General features: G+C 37.2%; 1 protein-coding gene across 1 annotated transcript in view; it reads left to right on the plus strand.

The window, feature by feature from the left end:
- The window catches only part of LOC129770089 (probable chitinase 2), a 38,167-nt gene extending 21,372 nt beyond the window's left edge, over positions 1-16,795 (plus strand). The window contains exons 2-4 of the mRNA XM_055772718.1: positions 1,361-1,525; positions 15,453-15,648; positions 15,711-16,795. Of these exons, the coding sequence (XP_055628693.1) occupies positions 1,361-1,525; positions 15,453-15,648; positions 15,711-16,698 (1,349 nt within the window). The 3' untranslated portion in view covers positions 16,699-16,795. The remainder of the gene's footprint in view (positions 1-1,360; positions 1,526-15,452; positions 15,649-15,710) is intronic.
- Positions 16,796-20,969: the final 4,174 nt, after the last annotated feature.

Here is a 20,969-nt window from a genome sequence, read left to right on the forward strand (position 1 = left end):
TGCCTCAGCGAGATCCACTGTATATACTCTTGGAAAGTATTCCCCTTCGTTCTTATTCTTTTTCTTTGTTCACGGAGACTTTATATCTTGCGATTCCCCCTTCGTTGCTCGTCGATAAGTTGCCCGTTATTCACAGCTCTGTTCGGGAAAGCGCACAAATGGACAGAACGAATGTATGGGAAGATGGAAACGCATATATTTTTCATGAATTTTAACCATTTACACGCCACAGAATTGTAATGTATTGCATATCAAATAAATCTTAAGGAATTTCCAATTCGTTTGGTATGTAAATCGCCAAAATCCGTTCGCGGCAAAAATAGTTATCAACGTTAACTTTATTTCATAAAAACGTGACCTGTTTTCTGATTTGGCACCCTTAATGAAAGACGTAGTTCTACGTCAAAAAAAGTTGTGCGTACACGATTCCAGCGCTTCTGGTTATCTGAAATAAAAAAAATCGAACAGATTCTGAATGATCAAAAATTCCGCTATTCCGAGGTTCAGACAAGTCAAAATCATGTTTTTTTCTTGACAAAATGACAAATGTTTGAGGAAAAAAAAATGCGGTTTAAAACGTTTTCTTCTTACGCTTCCTTTTTTTTAAATAGTAAACAGGGAAAAGGATAATTTTGGTTGGTTCATGCAATTGAGTGATGCATGCAGATTGTATTCATATAAATTCGACATGACATCGTGTACGCCAGTTTGAAAAAACTAGTTTCGAGAAAAACGCGTTTGACGTTAATTGTTGTGGCCGCACTAGATTAGATTCCGCATCGCTAAAATGGCTCTAACTCGGTAAATAATGGGTTTTTCGAGAAGTTATATATTTCTAGTTTTTTTAGGACATATTCTTGAATGTCTAAGCTTCAGAAATATGTAGAAGAAAAATGTTTTTTTTATAACTTCTAGACTAGAATACTGCCTTAATGGGAATTTCATGTTGCATCCATCCGCATTGATCGATTTCTTTGTGTAACTTCGCTGGTCAATCGGCCCGACCTCATGTTGCAATGAAATGATAACTGTAACAATATGACTCTCATGGCTATTTACAAGTCATGCAAAGCTTAAAATTGCATCTTATCAATTTTGTTTTCCATAACCTTTGCTTATATTTATAGAGTTGCAGGTTTGTTTTTATAATACTTTGCGTAATCCATAACAAATTCCGCTCATCTTTTTTTCCGCTAGCATGTGACTCACACTTCACTCGGACATAAATTACGATTTCTTACGTTTCCAGTGTTTCAATTTGGCAAGCATTCCGTTTCAATTTTTCTTTCCTTATTTTTTCTCTTATCGCCCCTTTCATGTACAACCCCGGACAATTGTTACCAATCCACTCGCGCCACAGTAACCGATCACGATCGCGTCGTTGTTTGCTACATTTCGACTTGGGCCGTTTACCGGGAAGGTTCGGCGTCCTACAGCTTGGATCACTTCGACCCAAAACTATGCACGCACGCGATCTATGCGTTCGCCGGCCTGGACGTGGACAACAATGCGATGCGATCTCTTGGTGAGTATACCTTTTGTTTCACTTGTTTTTAGTTGTTTCATTAATATGCAATAATTTATTTATCATTGATCGCGCTGATCCTCATGTTGTGGTTTGTTCTTACAACTATTGGGTTGTCCGAAAAGTTTGTGTCACCACTCATTATGAACAAAGTGAGACACTGATTAATGATAATAATCAGACACTAATCAATAATTATTAGACACGCGAAATAGTTCATGAGCATCTGACGGAGCTTGGTTTTGTAAATTACTACGATATATGAGTTCCACACACATTTAAATAGTTTGCTTCTTTTGCTTCATGACGCAACGAAAACACGTCGTATTTTGGAGCAAATCACGATGGATGATTCACTTACAAAAAAATTGTTTTCTCGTAGGCTGGTTTTCACCTGAAGAAATTCATAATCTATGTCTGGTGAAATTGGAAAGGAATTTTGTATTAAGGTAAATGATTTTGGTTTGTCCAGTCGAAAATATGATCATGGTTTGTCCACTTTTTTGAATGCTCCATTTCAGCGCACCTCTGTCAAATCAGCTATTCGAATGTTTCAAAACATATAAATAAAATTGTCTTTTTCATAATTTACAGTAGTTTATAGGATATTTTTATGGTTTCACATGTTTTAATGGATTATAAAATCAACCTTCTATTGGTGTCAATGCACCCCTCATTTGAGCTGACTTTTAATCAGTCACGTATTCAAACCTTTTCTGGATTATAACACTTACAAATATGGTATACATCATGTTTGCACTCCATTTGTATCAGATTTACATAGGTAAACCATGTAATTAACGCTTTTCGATGACCTCAATTCTGATCATGAGTTGTCCGATTCACTAATGTTGTTTTGTTCACATGATTCCTATGGCAACCGCTTGGCGCGCTGCAGTTTTTTTATTGTGTCCTTCGCGTTTAGCAGAAATAAAGTTTCTCTGTATTGAGAAAATAAAGTTTGGCTGTATTGAGATGAATAATAAAGTTTGACTGTATTGAGATGAACACTTTTGTCCAAGAAAAGGCAATATTCTGAAGAAAGCCTAAATTATGCATGGATCAATATGATGACAGTAAACTCAAGCAATGAGAAATTCAACATCTACTTGGAAATTAAAATTTTGTCATTCAAAAATGGAGATTTCTAAATGACTAAATGTCCATTATCATTTTTTGGACCAACCATGAGCATAATTTCTCTTTGAGGAAAATCGTTAAAAAAACATAAAAATTCGAATAATTTCAACGCCTTATTAGCAATTATTAGCAATAAGAGACTTGGGGCTTTTCAACAAACCAAAACTCGTATTGATTATATGTGATTTTCATGAAAAAAAATCGATTTGCATTTACTAGTTGCGTGAAAACACCCTAAATTGGACAAACCAAGATCATTCACCCTATGAGCCTCAACCATGAGCAATCAATCGATAAGTTCCAACAAGTATTGCTTACATCTGGAAGAATTGAAGTTAGCGATCCAAAACAAATATCCACGGCTAGCCAATTCACCCTTAAATGCATGATGATGTATATGTACATCGGTGTTTCCTTCGTTACATAATTTCTAAATGGTAATTCGAACACAGTATTTTTTACTTTTAATAGGTGCTAAAAATATCTATCTTAGTTTTTGAGCGCAAACTTTCATGATATGACAGTTGTCTTTTGACGTAGGACTACGTCTAACCGGAAGATATAGGGGGTGAAATGGAAATCTAGGCACTGTAGGAAAAAATGCAAGATTTGGAACGCTTATAACTCGAGCATTTCTCAATAGATCGCAAAGGTTTTTGCATCAATTGATAGGAAATATATCTACGCATCTATCATAACGAATAACATTTCATTTTTCTTGAGATAAATAATTGAATAATTGTGAAATATCAAGCATTGTCCAAATGCACTATGTGCCCATTTTTGATTGGTCCATTTTGTGCTCCTCAAATCGTACCGACCAAAACGGGCAACCAGAGCAGCAGCGAAATAGAATGAAGCACGATTGGAAAGGAAAAAGAAAAAAATGAACGAAACATTGGTCGCAGTCTCACACATGCGTAATTCTCGAGCCAGCCAGTCAGCTTAAAAATCCCCGCTCCGCTGCCGTAACGATCATTCTCATCGAAACCGTACACCACATCGTTTCGCATCACATCAGATCAACCGACCAACACAAGCAGCCATGGTTGGACATGGCAAAGGAGGAAAAGTGAAGGGAAAGGCAAAATCCCGCTCGAACCGCGTTGATCTGAAGTTCCCCGCAAGGGTAGCTAGGCCGAGCGCGTTAGTACCAGTGCACCAGTCCACCTACCAGGCGTTATATAGTTTCGAACGCCGAAGTGATCGAGTTGGCTGGCAAAGCTGCTCGCGACGATAAGAAAACCCGCATTCGGAACAGAACCCATTCGGTTCGGTGGACATCAAGACAACAACAGGCAGTTGCAGCGAGTGGCGAGTGACGAACGCAATCGCAAAACGGCATCAAGTAGCAGAAGAAAAAAAATTGTTCTTTATACAAACTGCTTTGGTGGCAAATCCAGAACAAGGCGGCATCGAGGGCGTTCGAAATGTTTTTTTTCAAAACCACGAGTACTAAGTTTTCTGAATTGGAACCATTCCATAAAACAAGGCGCTTTTCAGGGCCATTAAACCTTCCAAAAAAGAGTTTAGGAAATACAGTTCAATGCTTTCTAAAACAATTTACACTTATCTTGATATTTTGCTAATTGGACGGACCTGTAATGCGACATATTTAGTTGGACATTTTTGTAAACATAGAGTTCGGGGTCCAAATTATGACCCCACATTGAAAGTCGACACTGTACCACTGTCATCACAAATGTTCAATTACAGGTTAAAATTAACTCCAATCCGACACTGAGTGGTGGTAATGCGACGTGCCATTGAATGTAATTTACTGTAAAATATGTCACAAGCTGGATGGGAAGAAATTTTCCAACTGTGAAAGCTGTGGCGAGTGGCAAATGCAATCGCTAAACAGAAAGGTTTAGCCGAACAAGATGGGGATATCGAGTGATAACAAAACAATAAACTCTTTAGATTGAAGATAATTTTGTGATCCTGAAAAGGACCCTTTTTAGCCTGCATGTGAATCCAACGAGCGAACAAATCGTAATGAATGTATTTTTTTGCCATCGCTCCCTTTTAACGCTCATTCGTTCGTCTCGTTGGACTCGCCCCTCTGGCTGAGTCTGCCGTTTTGGTTTGGTCTACCCTGTGAGTGTGTATCGCTAGAGTATAAAACACGCGGACCCCAAAAAAATATCTTATTTTCTTTCAAACCGTAAACCCGTGTGGTTGTACGGCATCGGCATCGTGGACGTAACAAAGGAGGACAAGTTAAGGGAAAGGCAAAGTCTCACTCGAACCGTACAGGTCTCCAGTTCCCTGTTGGTCGCATTCACTGATTGCTCCGCAAGGGTAACTAGGCCGAACGGATTGGTGCCGGAGCACCAGTATACCTAACAGCGATTATAGAGTTTCGGCCGTCGGAGTGCTCGAATTGGCTTGCAAAGCTGCTCACGACAATCAGAAAACCCGCATCAAGAACAGAGCAGCTTCGGTTCGGCGCTCATCAAGGCAACAATTAGTTTCAGTGAGTGGCAAAGTGTTTCTCCGGCACGTTAAATGTAATTTACTGAACAACATGTCACAAGCTGGATGGGAAGAAATTTTCCAACTGTGAAAACTGTGGCGAGTGGCAAACGCAATAGCTAAACAGAAAGGTTTATCCGAACAAGATAGGAATATCGAGTGATAACAAAAACACAACACCAAAGGTTCTTTTCAGAACCATCAACATGTTCATAAAGAGTAAACAGTAAACTAATCCATTTTTCAGGTAGATAGGTAGGTATCCACGTAGGAGAAGAAAATAAAACAATATATTTAAAATATATATTTAACAAAAGCTGTCCCCTTTGTATAGTCCTACGTCACTCCGGTTATGTCCCCGACATTACCCACCCGTCTTTTTCTACCTGTCAAAATTTGACAGCATTGCGCAACACTTTCAAAGACACACATTGTATTTAAAAAGAAATATAATGCATTTAACCTGAGACGAGACATGACAATAGGGGGCCGATTCCGGACCACTTCTTCTGTCAAACTCGGTCCACTTGCAACTCGGCTTCTGATTGGTTGATGAGGAAAACAATTGACAAAGATAAATATACAAAAATGAGATTTCCAACATTTTCACAGTGTTGCCAAATATATTCAAAATTGAATAATAGTTGCATTCACATTTCATTTTAGCGAAAATTTCTATTATGGATTCTTTGTATATTTTCGTTTCTGTTACGTCCGGTGCTCAGTTCCTGAAGAGAGGGAAACATTGCATCGGAATTTCCACCCTACATCTTTTTGTGATTCTCTTGCCATCTAGCATAGCATAATAGCAGCGGCCTAGCAGAGAAGAACATTCAATTATTTTCCAACAGTAAAGTAGTTAGCAATAAAATTAGGATCAAATAACAAATAACAACGATACGGTGCCGACATCTGGATACGAAATTAGTTTTTAACGAGCCTTACTACTCAGTCCGAAGGCACTTTTAAATTGCTAAAATCTGAATGAAAATTTTTACTTGGCGTTATTTACTTACTTGAAGCACGTCTTTCTTACCCTAACTTGACCTATTTTCTATACACTTTCCGATATTCTCACTAAAACTTATAATTATAATATAAAATTTTCTTCAAAAACAATTTTTGTACGAGATTATTTTACCAAATAAAGGAAGCAAAGTTTCCATTCACATTCACATTCACACTAATTTGATACGGAAATCAAAGACGAATGAACTGTCTGAGTTTCAAGTTTAAAATTCATAATTCAAAAGAAATAGAAAAAGTGCATCGTCATTCAACAAGCATCAAACACGCGTCTAACAGATGCACACAGTTGCAGTGCTAAAAATGAAACATTGCGAGAATGACCGTTTAAGAAAAATCGTTTCTCGACTCTCGGTCAAAACCGTCAACAAAGTTTCTCTAAGTTTCTATGTTTCGCGCAACGAAAACGTTGCTTGTTTTCGAAAAACCAAACATCAATGTTTAGAAGCGACCTATAATCATTTGCACTCTTCTCTTTTTTCGCTTTCTTTGCCATGACTCGGATGGTTGTGTTAATTGCAATGCCAGATACACTTCAAGTGAAATATTTACTAGCGTTCACAGCTCGAGGGGAAACATTAAACACAAAACGAGTAGAATAAGCGACCTTTGTTGTTTCGGGCACAGAAAGATTCTGAGAATTTTCCTCAGAGGAGATACAATAGTTATACGCTACCGACAGCTTACTTATTATGCAAGGGTGAAGTTTACTTCGCAATTTTTTTCTTTCTGCTATCCCCCTTCGTTGTTTCTGTTTTAGCGGTTGCACAAATGGACAGAACACATGTATGGAAAAATGGGAATGCTTCCAATTTTCATCAGTTTAAACCATATACAGACTATGGGATTGTAATGTAAAGCATATCAAACAAAAAAAATCTTAGAAAATTTACAATTTATAGGTCTGCAAATCGTTTAAATTCGTTCGTAGAAAAAATAGTTATTAACGTTAACTTTATTTCATAAAAACGTGACCTGTTTTCTGATTTGGGACCCTTAATGTAAGACGTAGTTCTACGTCATAAATCTAAAATTGGTGGCGATCTAAGTGGTGCGGACTCAATCCACATCATTTTCAAGCAAATTCATTCATGTTTTCAAGCGATTTCTTGCAATAAATTCTTAGACCACCAGAGATGCCAGATTTACAAATATGTTTGTGAATTTACAGACATATCTGTAAAACACTTTTTATTTTTGTTGTAGACTTTGGATATAACAATATTTCACAGGTTTTTGAAAAATAAAAGGGCTCTATTCATCACATCAAAGATATTTGACTCACCATATGCCATTTTTCCATAGTTTTAATACAGAAAAGTTATTATATTTAGTTTATATCAATACACATGACGTTAGACCAGCGATACTCAACCTGCGGCCCGGCAGTCTTTCTGGTTGGCCCATCTGGTGTGTATGAAGTTTGGAACTCATACACATAAGTACTTTTGCCCTGACATAATTGCAGACGAAAGAGAGGATACGGTTATTCACAATTAATGAAAAATTGCATTCTCTGCAGGTAACGAAAAACCTTGAACGAAAATTGTCTCTGATAATTATTTTTTGTTCTAGATAAGATTGTTTTGCTGAAATGCAAGGAGATTTATTGAAAAATAGTTAAGCTAGGGTCAGGACTTTGTCTTCTAAGTATTAAAACAAAATCGAATAAAAATTTTCATTCTATTCTCAACAATTTACATTCGCTTTCGGGTCTGCTTATGACGAAATATGGGTTACTGTTCGTTATTGTTACCACAGACATGGTTCATGGCCGTGTGGGGATCTAAAACTTGTATAGCCTTGCATGGCGGATGGAAAATATACACTGTATTTTCTTATAAATTTCATCAACGACAAGACTGCAAGCCTTGGTGGATGTCCGATATATCAACGAAGAAATACTGATTTTTGTAAAAATTAACAACGCGTATGTATGTGTATGTATGTATGTGTAGACCATTGAAACATTTAAACACACTTACGACACATAAGTTATTAAGTGGTCCGAAATATAAATTTTTTCCACTTTTTCCCAAAATTCACAAATGAAAATTAATAACTTTTGAATCACTGAATCGATTAAGATGATCGACATATGAAATTGAAGCTATTGACGTAGCCTTTTATTAAAAAATATTTAACATGCGAAAAAAAATTATTATATTTTAGTAATTATTGATCGTAGTCGTTTTTTATTTTTTTTATGACTTTGGACTAGAGGGCGCTATATTTTTATATTTTTTCTTGAAAGCTGAGGATTTTTGCATAACATATCTCGATATCAGAGATGCTATTTTTATGTTTTTTAGATATGATGTTTCAAAGTAATGGTGGTTCGAAAAATCATTTTTCCCCCTTTGTCCAATAACTTTCTGCAAAAAATCATAACATTTGAACTACTGAACCGGTTTTGATGATCGATGTATTAAATTGAAGCCAATAAGCAAAATTTGAAAAAATATCACACTTGCGGGAAGGATTCTAGTAGCATAGTTCTAATTTAGTCACATATGAATATTGATCGAAGACTTAAAACATGTTAAATTTACAAATTTATAACTTAAAAACGATAATTATAACATCTCTGATATCGAGATATGTTAGGTTAATAATCCTCAGCTTTCCATAAAAAATATAAAAAAAAAATAGCGCTCCTATCTTTAAACGAGAAAACTATGAAAAAATAAATCAATCAATAATTACAAAAACAAGAATTCAATTTTTTCGCAAAAGTAACATTTTTCCAAAGAAAAATAGCTCGTAAGCTTCAATTTGATATGTCGATGATATAAGTCGGTCCAATAGTTCAAGAGTTATGTTTTTGTAGTGGGAAAAATGGGGAAAATTTGTTTTTCGAACCATCGATTAGTTTTGAAAAATCATATTTCAAAAACGAAAAAAATAGCATCTCTGATATCGAGATATTTTATGTAAAAAATTCTCAGCTTCCAAGAAAAAATATAAAAAAATATAGCGCCCCCTAGTCCAAAGCCATGAAAACATTAAAAACGACTACAATCAATAATTACGAAAATAGGATCCATATTATCTGCAAGTTCAATATTTCTCAATTAAAGCTCATTGGCTTCAATTTGATATGTCGATCATCTAAATCGGTTAAGTGGTTCGAAAGTTATAAATTTTAGAAAAAAGTCATTTTGGGAAAAAGTGGAAAAAAAATGATTTTTTGGATCACCCTAAAATGGAAATGGGCACCCCAATGAAAAAATAAAAAAATACGAGTCTAATGTTTTGCGATAAAGAACAATATTACCACTTTTGACGAAGATCTGAGAACAAAATACAATCTTACGTGCATCACGATGTACAAAGTATTCATGAATATGTGAAAATTAACGTTAAAAGACATTTCTATAGATCTGCACACTTTTACAGACTTTTCCACATTTTTAACAGACATTCACATGTTTTTACAGACTTTTTTTAAAAATAATCTGGCATCTCTTCCTTCCACTTTTTATCGAATATTTTCAAATCGCAGGAGTAAACATTTACGTGACTCTGACTTCGTTTGTTTTTATTTCGTTCGAAAAAACGTTATGTCAAAGAGAGGGGACATTAAAAAGGCGTAGCTCAGTGAAAGGCTGAGATGCTCTTTCAGAGATACAATGGTTAATCAAACAATTGACGGAAAAATGTAGTTCGTTCATTTTGTTATTTTAATTTTTTTTGCCCCTGACAACAATACCTCTTTTATAGTGTTGATTATCATAAGAAAAATAACACTCCTGATCGTTGGATCTCTTTTGACATTTCAATTGGATCTTTTTTGACAGCCGTTTTGATTCAGTCCGCACTACCTAGGTGGCGATATACTTACATCCAAGACACATTACTTGTATGATGTGTATAACTGGTATATGCATATAAAATTGCAGGCCATATACATGTATATGGGGTATATGATGTAATCTAAACGATAATTATACGATTCAAGTTTTTCTAAGATGTATGTATATCGCCTCCACGTTTGCATGTATGGGCTGGCAGGCGCTTCATATACATGCAATTTATATTAGTCATACTTGTATGTTTGTGAATATAATCCTCAAAATAAAATCATTACACTAAACCTTCGTTTCAAACAACTTATACAGCAACCAAATCACGCAATAAACATCAAGAATTGCTGGGAATCTGTTATCAACATTTGTTCAAATTTAAAAAGGTGCTTAACTCCAGTTTTGTTGACATCTTTTATGCATTCAATTAAATCGTACGATAAATCATATATAAACATAAACAATCCCACCTTTCATCCTTTATTAAACACCTCGTAGTAGAAATCTGTCAGTATGCATACACTCTCCCAAGACGGGTCTATGGTACTAGGTGAGGCCGTTTCGTCATTAAGTTGGTTAGGGGAGCGGTATATGAAAACAGCACGGAAGAAAGTAGAAGGGGAATCATTTGCTTGTAGCGTGAAAGAGACAGACTGATCACGAGCGAGCTTCGGCAATAGCGTATTGTGTTTTGTTTACAAACAAAACACAGTAGATTTCCAAGATGGCTGAAGAGTGGTTTTAGCAAGTTGGCCCACCTTAGTATATACTTCTAGGCGCCTTGCACTCTCCTACGAAACATAGTGGAAAAAATATATTCGTCGATGTAAACAAGCGGTGAAAAAGGAGACACTTTTCGACGAGTGATTTGTATGAAGTTCCACTGCCGTGCTAATACACAGCATTTTGTGACCACTACCACTCGCGAGAACTGCCAAACTCTCAAGCTGGTGTAAATCAAGGCGCTTAACATACTGCCAGGTGGGTCAAAATGTGAAAACCATTCTACAGTCATTAATTTACAGGATGACATTAACACACTTCTAAAATAAAAAATAATGAATAAAAATTTACTTTTATATTTCGAATATGTATTCTATGCAATATAGTATTACGTAATATTGAACTGGAATTGTGTCTGATGATGATTTTGTGTTATCACGCCGAGTTTTTGTAAATGTTGTGTGTTGTGAAATATATAGCCAAATGGTTAGGTGAGCGTCGTGTTTTAAGTAATCGAATAACTTAAGAATCCATTCAAATTTTAAGATTGCAAAACTGGCTTCTTTGAATTTTCCAGAATTTGACGATTGTTTCGAGTTAAATATGATTAGCGAATGGGCGCACCATGTTACGTAGATCTGCCTTGAGCTCACCGAGAAGTTTGATAGTTTGGCAATGACAATGACAATCAATTTGCGACACATCTTGAAACTTTTTGTGAAACTCCGTGGCTCGTTCTCTTTTTCTTCAAGGGTCAGACGGACCCCTGGCTACGCCCCTGATTGCTGGTCTAGCCACGGCAACCATCTGGGGTGGGTCTTGCAATGAACTCTTTTGTTGAGAACGGACAGGGTCGTTTTCTATCACGGTCACCTGAAAATATTTCAACGAATCGCACTTTTCGTAACACACTATGGCTACAGGGTTATGTTCTTTTATGGTATATATTTAATAAAGTGGATACAAGTAAGCGGAAAACAAGCAAAGAACATAGGAATTTGTTGAACAGATAATAGATATACAGCTTAATTTAGTAAGACCTAACATATATATTTTTGAGGAAAATTCATAGGGAATGTTTGATTGTGTGTGTGAAATACAATATATATTCTCTTTCATAACTTGCTTCACTCCATTCATTGAGTACTCTTTGAATCGTTGCGGCCGTGATGAACGGTGGTCGACATAGTTGGCAGGACGGGCTCTCTCGGTGACGTCGGCGGGCTTCCGACGAACGTACGCAGCTGTGTAGGGTTCCCAGACGACGAAAACGACAAGGTGATTCCAGATGCAGCGGCGAAAGGCCTTTATGTAGCGGAGGCCAGCGTTTTTTTGCTCTTTGCCCGGGGATTGGTACCATGTGCACAAAACACACGAGAGTGACTAACGATGGCCGAGTGGAGTGTAACGATACTTTGGGCGGTCACAGATCTCGGTCTAGCGTTCAAATTCACTTTTAGGTACGAATTCAGCCTAACAAAGACCACCCGTGCACTCACGACGTAATTACGTTTTTTTGTCCGTGGACCGATAACACATCACACCACACTATCACTCCACTCGACGACTCCACCAGACCTTGGCTAACGTGTGGTGTCACTAGTGGAGCACTGTTCAAGATCTCCAGGATCTTTCACTTTAACTAGTCACGAGAACTTTTCTTACGAAACGCCAAGTCACGTGTAGCGCCTTTGCGAAGCAGCAACAGAGCAGAGATGACGATGACAGCAGCAAAGTACAATTTTATTTGGGGAGGTTGGTATTGCGGCGGAATTTGAATTTTATGGCAAGAAAATGGATTACTTGTTTTCCTTATATATATTTCATATAACAAAAAAACGAGAACAAAACTGGCAACATATTAAAGTAACTAGACAAAATAATATAAACAACGCCAATCAACAATACCAACCTTACGCTAATAAACATTAATATTTTTTTACTGACAACTTGAACGATTTACAAAAATTGAATGGGACTAATTAAGCTGTCCCTGTATCCATAGGATTATTGTAACCATGAAAGCGTTGGTTACAATCTTGACTCGCGGATCATATCCTCTTGGCCGGGGCCTGCATTTAACGGTTAAAAAAATGCATCGTGTTCCACAAAAACATGTCAGACATTCGCATAACCGTGAAGTTTTTCCAACATTGCAGAGCAGGTTTTTGTAATTCAAACATTCGCATGATAGTTATAAAGAATAAGGCCATTATTTTTTTCCTTTTTACGTTCAACGATATTGTTTTGAAGACATGCTTTGAATAAAAGAATATTAAAAAGTGATAATAGATTTAAGAGCAAAATGAACTGCAAAATTTGATGTTTCTTAAAAACAAACTTCCCTATTTTGTATTCCGACGGATTTCCATTTCGTTCGGAATCGTTATTTCGTTCGAGTTATAATTTCGCATTCCCTGTTTCGAACGTTTTGGCCCATTTGATGTGCGAAGAGAAACTGATCGGACGAAATGCAAAAACAACTCGAACGGAATACAGAATGGAATTTTATCAAGTCGTTCGAAATATTTCGGATCGATCGAATAGCAGAAAAGGGGTGAAAGAACTGAACTGAACTGATAAGAAGTTTCAAACAAGGAAAAATGAGTCTATCATTACAAAGCATTCACAAGATACTGTTTTGAAATTCTTTTTTCATAATTTTGATATCCGTCTAAATCTCCATCACTTTTAGAAAATGCCTTGAAATCCATCAGATATTTTATATGAAACTTATGTTTCTGACCGATGATGTTAACCAGTTTCTGTTTAAATAATTAAATCAATCCTCGTGTCCCGTATGTCAAATTACACGAGAATAGGATGGATAAAGGAGATGAAATTCAGAATCCCGTATGGGAGTAGCTCAGATTATACTGAGGTGGATAATTCTGTATTCCGTTCGAGTTGTTTTTGCATTTCGTTCGATCTGTTTCTCTTCGAACTTTAAATGGGCAAAACGTTCGAGATAGGGAACGCGAACTCATAACTCGTTTAACTCTAGAGTTATTTATAGAAAGAGAATATAAAAATACATTCCCACATGTTCAACAACTACATTATTTACGAGCAACCAGGCATTCCTCCTCGCCTTTCAACCAGCGTTTGATTCAGCAAACTAACGCACCAAACAAATGAATCATGAGATGAGCCCGAATAGTGAAATACCGAATCATCGAGACATAACCGTAAAGTTGTCATTCTGAAACATACGCTTAATTAAATGGAATATTATCTCATACACTGTATTTTACCTACATAAGGTTCAAACGTCCGAAATTATGCAACCGACATAACGTTCAAACGCCTGGAATTATGCAATTGACATGTGACGAATTTTTGCTAACTCGTCCTTGGAGTTGGCAGCACCATCTCAGATAGTAGTGAAACGTTGTGGATCATTTAAGCAACTTTGGGTCATTTAAGCAACTTTGCATACATGAAATATTCGAAAAAGAATACTACTTTTTGGAAAAAGATAAGTTTTTTTTCTTAATTTTTTACAAAAATTTATAATTGTGACGTCACAACGATGATACCTACAAAATTCTTGTCAAAGGATGAAATGTAGAAAATTGTTTGAATTTTTACGAAAAATACCAAAAAAAATATGGAAAAAATTAGGGTTAGTTATATTTTTTCCAAAGACAACATGATCAAGTTGTTGTTCGAAAAACTTTTTCCATGTAAATGTGCCCATCGTCCGATGTATGGAAAACTTGTGGGAAGGGCTTTTTATATCAATTTTTTTAAAGAATTTTAAATGCATATATTCTCGAGAAAAATGAATTTTAATTTTCAAAATATTTTTTTTTCAATGAATTTTTTTTCCAAAAAAATCTTTATAATTTTTAATGAAAACTAAAATAATTTCCTACACTCCATTCTTTGACTAAAATTTTGTAGGTCTGATAGATTTCTTTGGTTTTTTTAAATTTTGTGTTTTTTCAACTTTTTTTTCGGAAAATCTTAAAAAAAGAAAAACTTAAAAACTATAAGATCTACAAAAAGTTAGTCAGAGAATGATACGTAGGAAATTACTTAGGTTTTCATTAAAAATTATCAAAGAATTTTCTGGATAAAAAATTCATTGAAAAATAAAATTTGGAAATTATAATTAATTTATAAAATTATACATAATTTCCTACATTTCATCCTTTGAAAAGAAATTTGTAGGTATGATAGTTTTCAAGTTATAATTTTTTGTAAAAAATTAACAAAAAAAATTGGCTTTCCAAAAAGTAGTCTAATTATTTTTCGAATATTTCATGTATGCAAAGTTGCTTAAATGACCAATGTCTTTACACCCACAACGTTTCACTGCTACCTGAGATGGTGCTGCCAACGGCCAGTCGAGTTGGCATGAAACTCGTCATGTCTCTTATAAACGGGAATGAACTGTTTCACTTCACGGAGCTTATTTTTACACGCAACTGTCCGTGACAATGATGATAGACACAAAAAGATCAAGTGAAGTGTAAGTCACGTGAAAGCGTACGTGCTGTGATGTTCGTGATCAGTTCCATTATTTGACAAGTTATGAGAGTTATGAGGAATGGTGTGAAAGATGTCGAAAAATTATAATTGAATGTATGTCTACCTAAAAGAAGATGGCTTCGTTTTTTTCTAAGCTTCAGCAGGAACATCCCGAACAACCCATTAATTTTAGTGTGATTTAAATTTTATTTTAATTTATTGAACTTTTATCTGATTTTGTACTGCAAGTCTTATAATTTTCTCTCATTCAATTTCAGATGCGTGGCAAGATCTGAAAGACAACTACGGAAAGGGAGGTTACGAGAAGCTGGTGGGGATGCGTACCTCGAATCCACATTTGAAGGTATTGATTGCCATCGGTGGCTGGAACGAGGGTTCCGAGAAGTATTCTAACCTGGCGGCAAATCCGGAGAGGCGCCAAGCTTTCGTGAAAAATGCGCTGGAGTTTGTCAAGTAAGTATCAAACGTTCGATTGTGTAGTAGGACAATAGTATAATTTAGAAATTTAATTCCAGACGGTACGGTTTCGATGGGCTGGATTTGGACTGGGAGTATCCGACACAACGTGGTGGAAAACCCTACGATCGAGAGAATTTTGTTTCGCTCGTCAAAGAACTCAGTCAACTGTTTAAAAGAAACAACTTGATGCTAACATCGGCAATTGGTGCGGGCAAAGATACGATCGACTCGGCGTATGACATCAAAACGTTGTCCAAATATTTGGATTTCCTCCATATCATGTCCTACGATTACAATGGAAGTTGGAACAGAAAGATTGGTCCAAATGCCCCGCTACAGAGTCGGGATGTGCTGAATGTGGAATATACAATCGAACATTTGTTAGCTCTGGGGGCACCATCCAGTAGAATAGTGCTGGGATTGCCCTTCTACGGTAGAACTTTCGTAACCTCTTCAAAGCGTGCCAAAATGGGCGATGAATCGGATGAGAAAGGCTTCTCTGGTCCTTCTACCAAGGAGAACGGATTCATGGGCTACAATGAGGTGTGTGAGGCAATCAAACAAAATCCAGACGGTTGGAATGTCTCCTGGGATTCTGAGGCCTGTGAAGCAATCGCAACCATGGTGGAGGGAAACACAACGAAAGTGGTGATCTATGATAGTACCCGTTCGATTGCAAATAAAGTACGTTTTGCAATTCGTCAAAATTTGGCAGGTCTGATGATTTGGTCCGTCGATACGGATGATTTCAATGGACTGTGTGACCCCGAAAAGGAAACCTATGCCGACTTTGGCGATCATGATAATATCAAGCTAAATATACCACCGCCAGTAAAGCAGAAGTACAAGTTGTTGAAAACAGTGAATGACGCCATTGTGGTGGCGACAGACGAACTGAACCAGGAGAATGAGATTTCTAATATACCCGAGGAGGTTGAAGGTTCAACGCATAAAGTACCATCGGCCGGAGATTTCGGACAGAGCCTAGCGAATGCGGCAACTTTTACTGCCCTATTGGTGTTCGCATTGACGAAGATGTTGTAAAATAAGTTTTAAAGAAATAGTGTGTAAATTGCTAAGTGTGAAGCTGTAAATAAATGAGACATATGATGTATGCGTATTTTGAGTTATGTACAATTGATTACCGAAATGACGATGTAATTCATTGAAATTGCAATTACTCCTTACAGCGGAAGAGTAGCGTTGATAGATCTCTGAAATTTGATTGCAGCCCTTTATTTGTTGATTAATTGTAAAGAGTATTGAAATGATCACTTTTGGTTTATTAGATTAATAAGGTTTCATTTTGCATAATACCTTTAAAAATGACTTGTGGAAACCTCAAAAGGTATAGAAAAATCTGAGTGTACAGCTGGAGAAAATATAAAACGTTCCTCGCACAACCAATGACAATGACATTACTAGCAGGAATCACGTCATTCCGCATGATCATTATTATTCTCTGCTTTACATTACTTCATTTACGATGAAAAATGTGCCCGCAGAACGTCAGTTCACCTTAAACTGGTTCCCACTTCCAACAGTTTTTGGATTTTCTTGAGGTTTCCTTTTGATCAGGTATCTCTCGATTGGATTAGGTTTTTGTTCTTGGGCACCACCTGCACCTGGCGGCATATTACTCCATTGGTTTTGTTCCGTATGGGTAGAATGTCGAATATAGCAGAAATTGCACGCAGCAATCGGGTAGCTTCAGAAGACAGCAGATGTTTCTTCAGGCATTCGTTCACGTGAATTTTCTGGTTGACGATTCCGGTTACAAAGAAAATGACACTTTTCAAGTTACAGGTATAGCCTGCTAAACCAGATATTTCAAGTGAACTTCGGCAGTTTCACATGCCTGAAAATGTTTGTCGCCTTTCTCTTCTCGATTGTCATATTGTCGAGGCTTGGCCAACAAGAACCATGCGCCAACTTGTTCCAAATTGAGTTACAGCACCTGTTCTTTAACTGGGCTGTTTCTCAACTGGGCTATAGCCCAGCTCGGGACTTCGAACGAACGTCCAACGTCCAACGAACGAAACAGCTCGCAAAAAAAATCAAACAGCTCTTCAGCTCACTTTGATGATGATGAAGGAGAGAAAAGAGCTGTAGAATTGAAGAGAGTGTGTGAGCTGTAAGATTCAAATGAACTGACCGTCTCTCGCTCTTCGTGTTAAGACATCAGTTTAGTTTCATTTGTCCCTCGTCTTTTCAACTGTTATATTCGCGTTGACGGCATTGAGCTTTGTTTACCAGTTTAGGGGGCGCCAAAAATAATAATTGGCTCTCAGGCAGAATGAACACGTTTTTAAAATACAAATTATTAATGAAAATTAACTTCTGTGTATCAAATGAGTATTCTATTTCAATGAAAAACACTTTGTTTGCAGGCGGTGCAAAAATCTCATAAGATTTTTTTTTTTTTGAAGAAAACTTTCTATTGTAATGTAAAGCCTCAGTAAAAATGTCGGAAATGTTGTACTCGCCGAGTCTGTTGTAAATAATAGTCTGGAATACGTGTTTCAAGTAATTAATAATATGGTGCGAAAAATTTCATTTGAATTTTAACATTTTCAAACTGGCTTCGTGGCTATCGAGTTTGGGACCCAAATTGAAAGTCGGCACTGACAACTGAGCTGAAGAGCTGTTCATAAAGAACAGCTCATTTAGATGAGCTGATATGATCAGAGCTGTTCATCATGATGAGCTGATTTGCACACCTCTAACTAAGTTGGTTAGGGTATATGAAAGCAGTACGGAAGAAAGCAGAAGGATAATTATTTGTTTGAAGCGTGAAAGAGACAGACTGATCACGAGCGAGATTGGGCACAAGCGTATTGTGTTTTGTTTACAACAAACACAGTAGATTTCCAAGATGGCTGAAGAGTGGTTCTGGCAAGTTGGCCCACCTTAAAGGCTGATTTAGACGATGCCAGTCAGCGCTCTAGTTGAAGTATCCAGTGAACAGAGAACAGACACTCTGTTCAAGTTACTTGTACCAGTATCGAAGTAATTGGCCTCTAACTTGAACAGAGTGTCTGTTCTCTATTCACTGGATACTTCAACTAGAGCGCTGACTGGCATCGTCTAAATCAGCCTTTAGGATATACTTCTAGGCGCCTTGATTGTATGTTCAGTTCTTGCAGTAATGACAAAAAAGGTTATGTTTTGTTCATCTATTTCCACTTGGTGCAAATGAACTGTGTGGCGATGGTCCGAGACTTTTCGAACTTGGGCACTTGTTTATGTTGACACAATTTGCAGATGGGTTCACTTCCACGCTCGAAGTTTTTTGCTGCTGAATGATTGGCGAGTTGGTATTGCATGTCTGCGCTGGTATTCTGTTGCCGGTGCCGCCTAGAGTGTTTGATTAGCACAATAATTGGAAGTATTTCGCTGGCACAATGTTTGTGCAATAGACGAAGTGGACCAGCAGGCTGATTGAAGAACCCAGCAAACATTAAATCGTACAAAAAAAGACGGGTGGGTAATGTCGGGGACATAACCGGAGTGACGTAGGACTATACAAAGGGAACAGCTTTTGTTAAATATATATTTTAAATATATTGTTTTATTATCTTCTCCTACGTGAATACCTACCTATCTACCTGAAAAATGGATTAGTTTACTGTTTCTCTTTATGAACATGTTGATGGTTCTGAAAAGAACCTTTGGTGTTGTGTTTTTGTTATCACTCGATATTCCCATCTTGTTCGGTTAAACCTTCCTGTTTAGCTATTGCGTTTGCCACTCGCCACAGCTTTCACAGTTGGAAAATTTCTTCCTATCCAGCTTGTACATGTTGTTCAGTAAATTACATTTAATGCGACGTGCCGGAGAAACACTTTGCCACTCACTGAAACTAATTGTTGCCTTGATGAGCGCCGAACCGAAGCTGCTCTGTTCTTGATGCGGGTTTTCTGATTGTCGTGAGCAGCTGCAAGCCAACTCGAGCACTCCGACGGCCGAAACTCTATAATCGCTGCTAGGTATATTGGTGCTCCGGCACCAATCCGTTCGGCCTAGTTACCCTTGCGGAGCAATCAGTGAATGCGACCAACAGGGAACTGGAGACCTGCACGGTTCGAGTGAGACTTTGCCTTCCCCTTAACTTGTCCTCCTTTGTTACGTCCACGATGCCGATGCCGTACAACCACACGGGTTTACGGTTTGAAAGAAAATAAGATATTTTTTTGGGGCCACGTGTTTTATACTCTAGCGGTACACACTCACAGAATAGAGGCAAATCGGCAGACTCAGCCAGAGGGGCGAGTCCAACGAGACGAACGAATGAGCGTTAAAAGGGAGCGATGGCAAAAAAATACATTCATTACGATTTGTTCGCTCGTTGGATTCACATGCAGGTTAAAAAGGGTCCTTTTCAGGATCACAAAATTATCTTTAATCTAAAGAGTTTATTGTTTTGTTATCACCCGATATACCTATCTTGTTCGGCTAAACCTTTCTGTTTAGCGATTGCGTTTGCCACTCGCCACAGTTTTCACAGTTGGAAAATTTCATCCCATCCAGCTTTGTGACATGTTGTACAGTAAATCACATTCAATGCGACGTGTCAAAGCGCCACTCAGTGTCGCATTGGAGGCGATTTTAACCTGTAATTGAACATTTGCGATGACAGTGGTACAGTGTCGACTTTCAATGTGGGGTCATAATTTGGATCTCTATGTTTACAAAAATGTCCAACTAAATAAGTTGCATTACATGTCCGTCCAATTAGCTAAATGTCGAACTAATAGTAAATTACTGTATTTTCAATCTGGAAACAATTTAAGAATTGGTGAAAATTGAATAATCAGGAAAGTCCCCAACTATCAATAAGCTCAGAACAATTGCCAAATTCACATACTCATCAGATCCTGGCAAACAAATTATGAAAACATCAATTTGTGTTTTATTATTATTTTGGATAATGTTTTAGAAAGCATTGAACTGTATTTCCTAAACTCTTTTTTGGAAGGTTTAATAGCCCTGAAAAGCGCCTTGTTTTATGGAATGGTTCCAATTTAGAAAACTTAGTACTCGTGGTATTGAAGAAAACCATTTCGAACGCCCTCGATGCCGCCTTGTTCTGGATTTGCCACCAAAGCAGTTTGTATAAAGAACAAACTTTTTTCTTCTGCTACCTGATGCCGTTTTGCGATTGCGTTTGCCACTCGCCACTCGCTGCAACTGCCTGTTGTCTTGATGTCCACCGAACCGAATGTGTTCTGTTCCGAATGCGGGTTTTCTTATCGTCGCGAGCAACTTTGCCAGCTAACTCGATCACTTCGGCGGCCGAAACTATATAACGCCGG

The sequence above is a fragment of the Toxorhynchites rutilus genome, chromosome 2 (assembly GCF_029784135.1).
Source record: "Toxorhynchites rutilus septentrionalis strain SRP chromosome 2, ASM2978413v1, whole genome shotgun sequence".
NCBI classification, from domain to species: domain Eukaryota; kingdom Metazoa; phylum Arthropoda; class Insecta; order Diptera; family Culicidae; genus Toxorhynchites; species Toxorhynchites rutilus.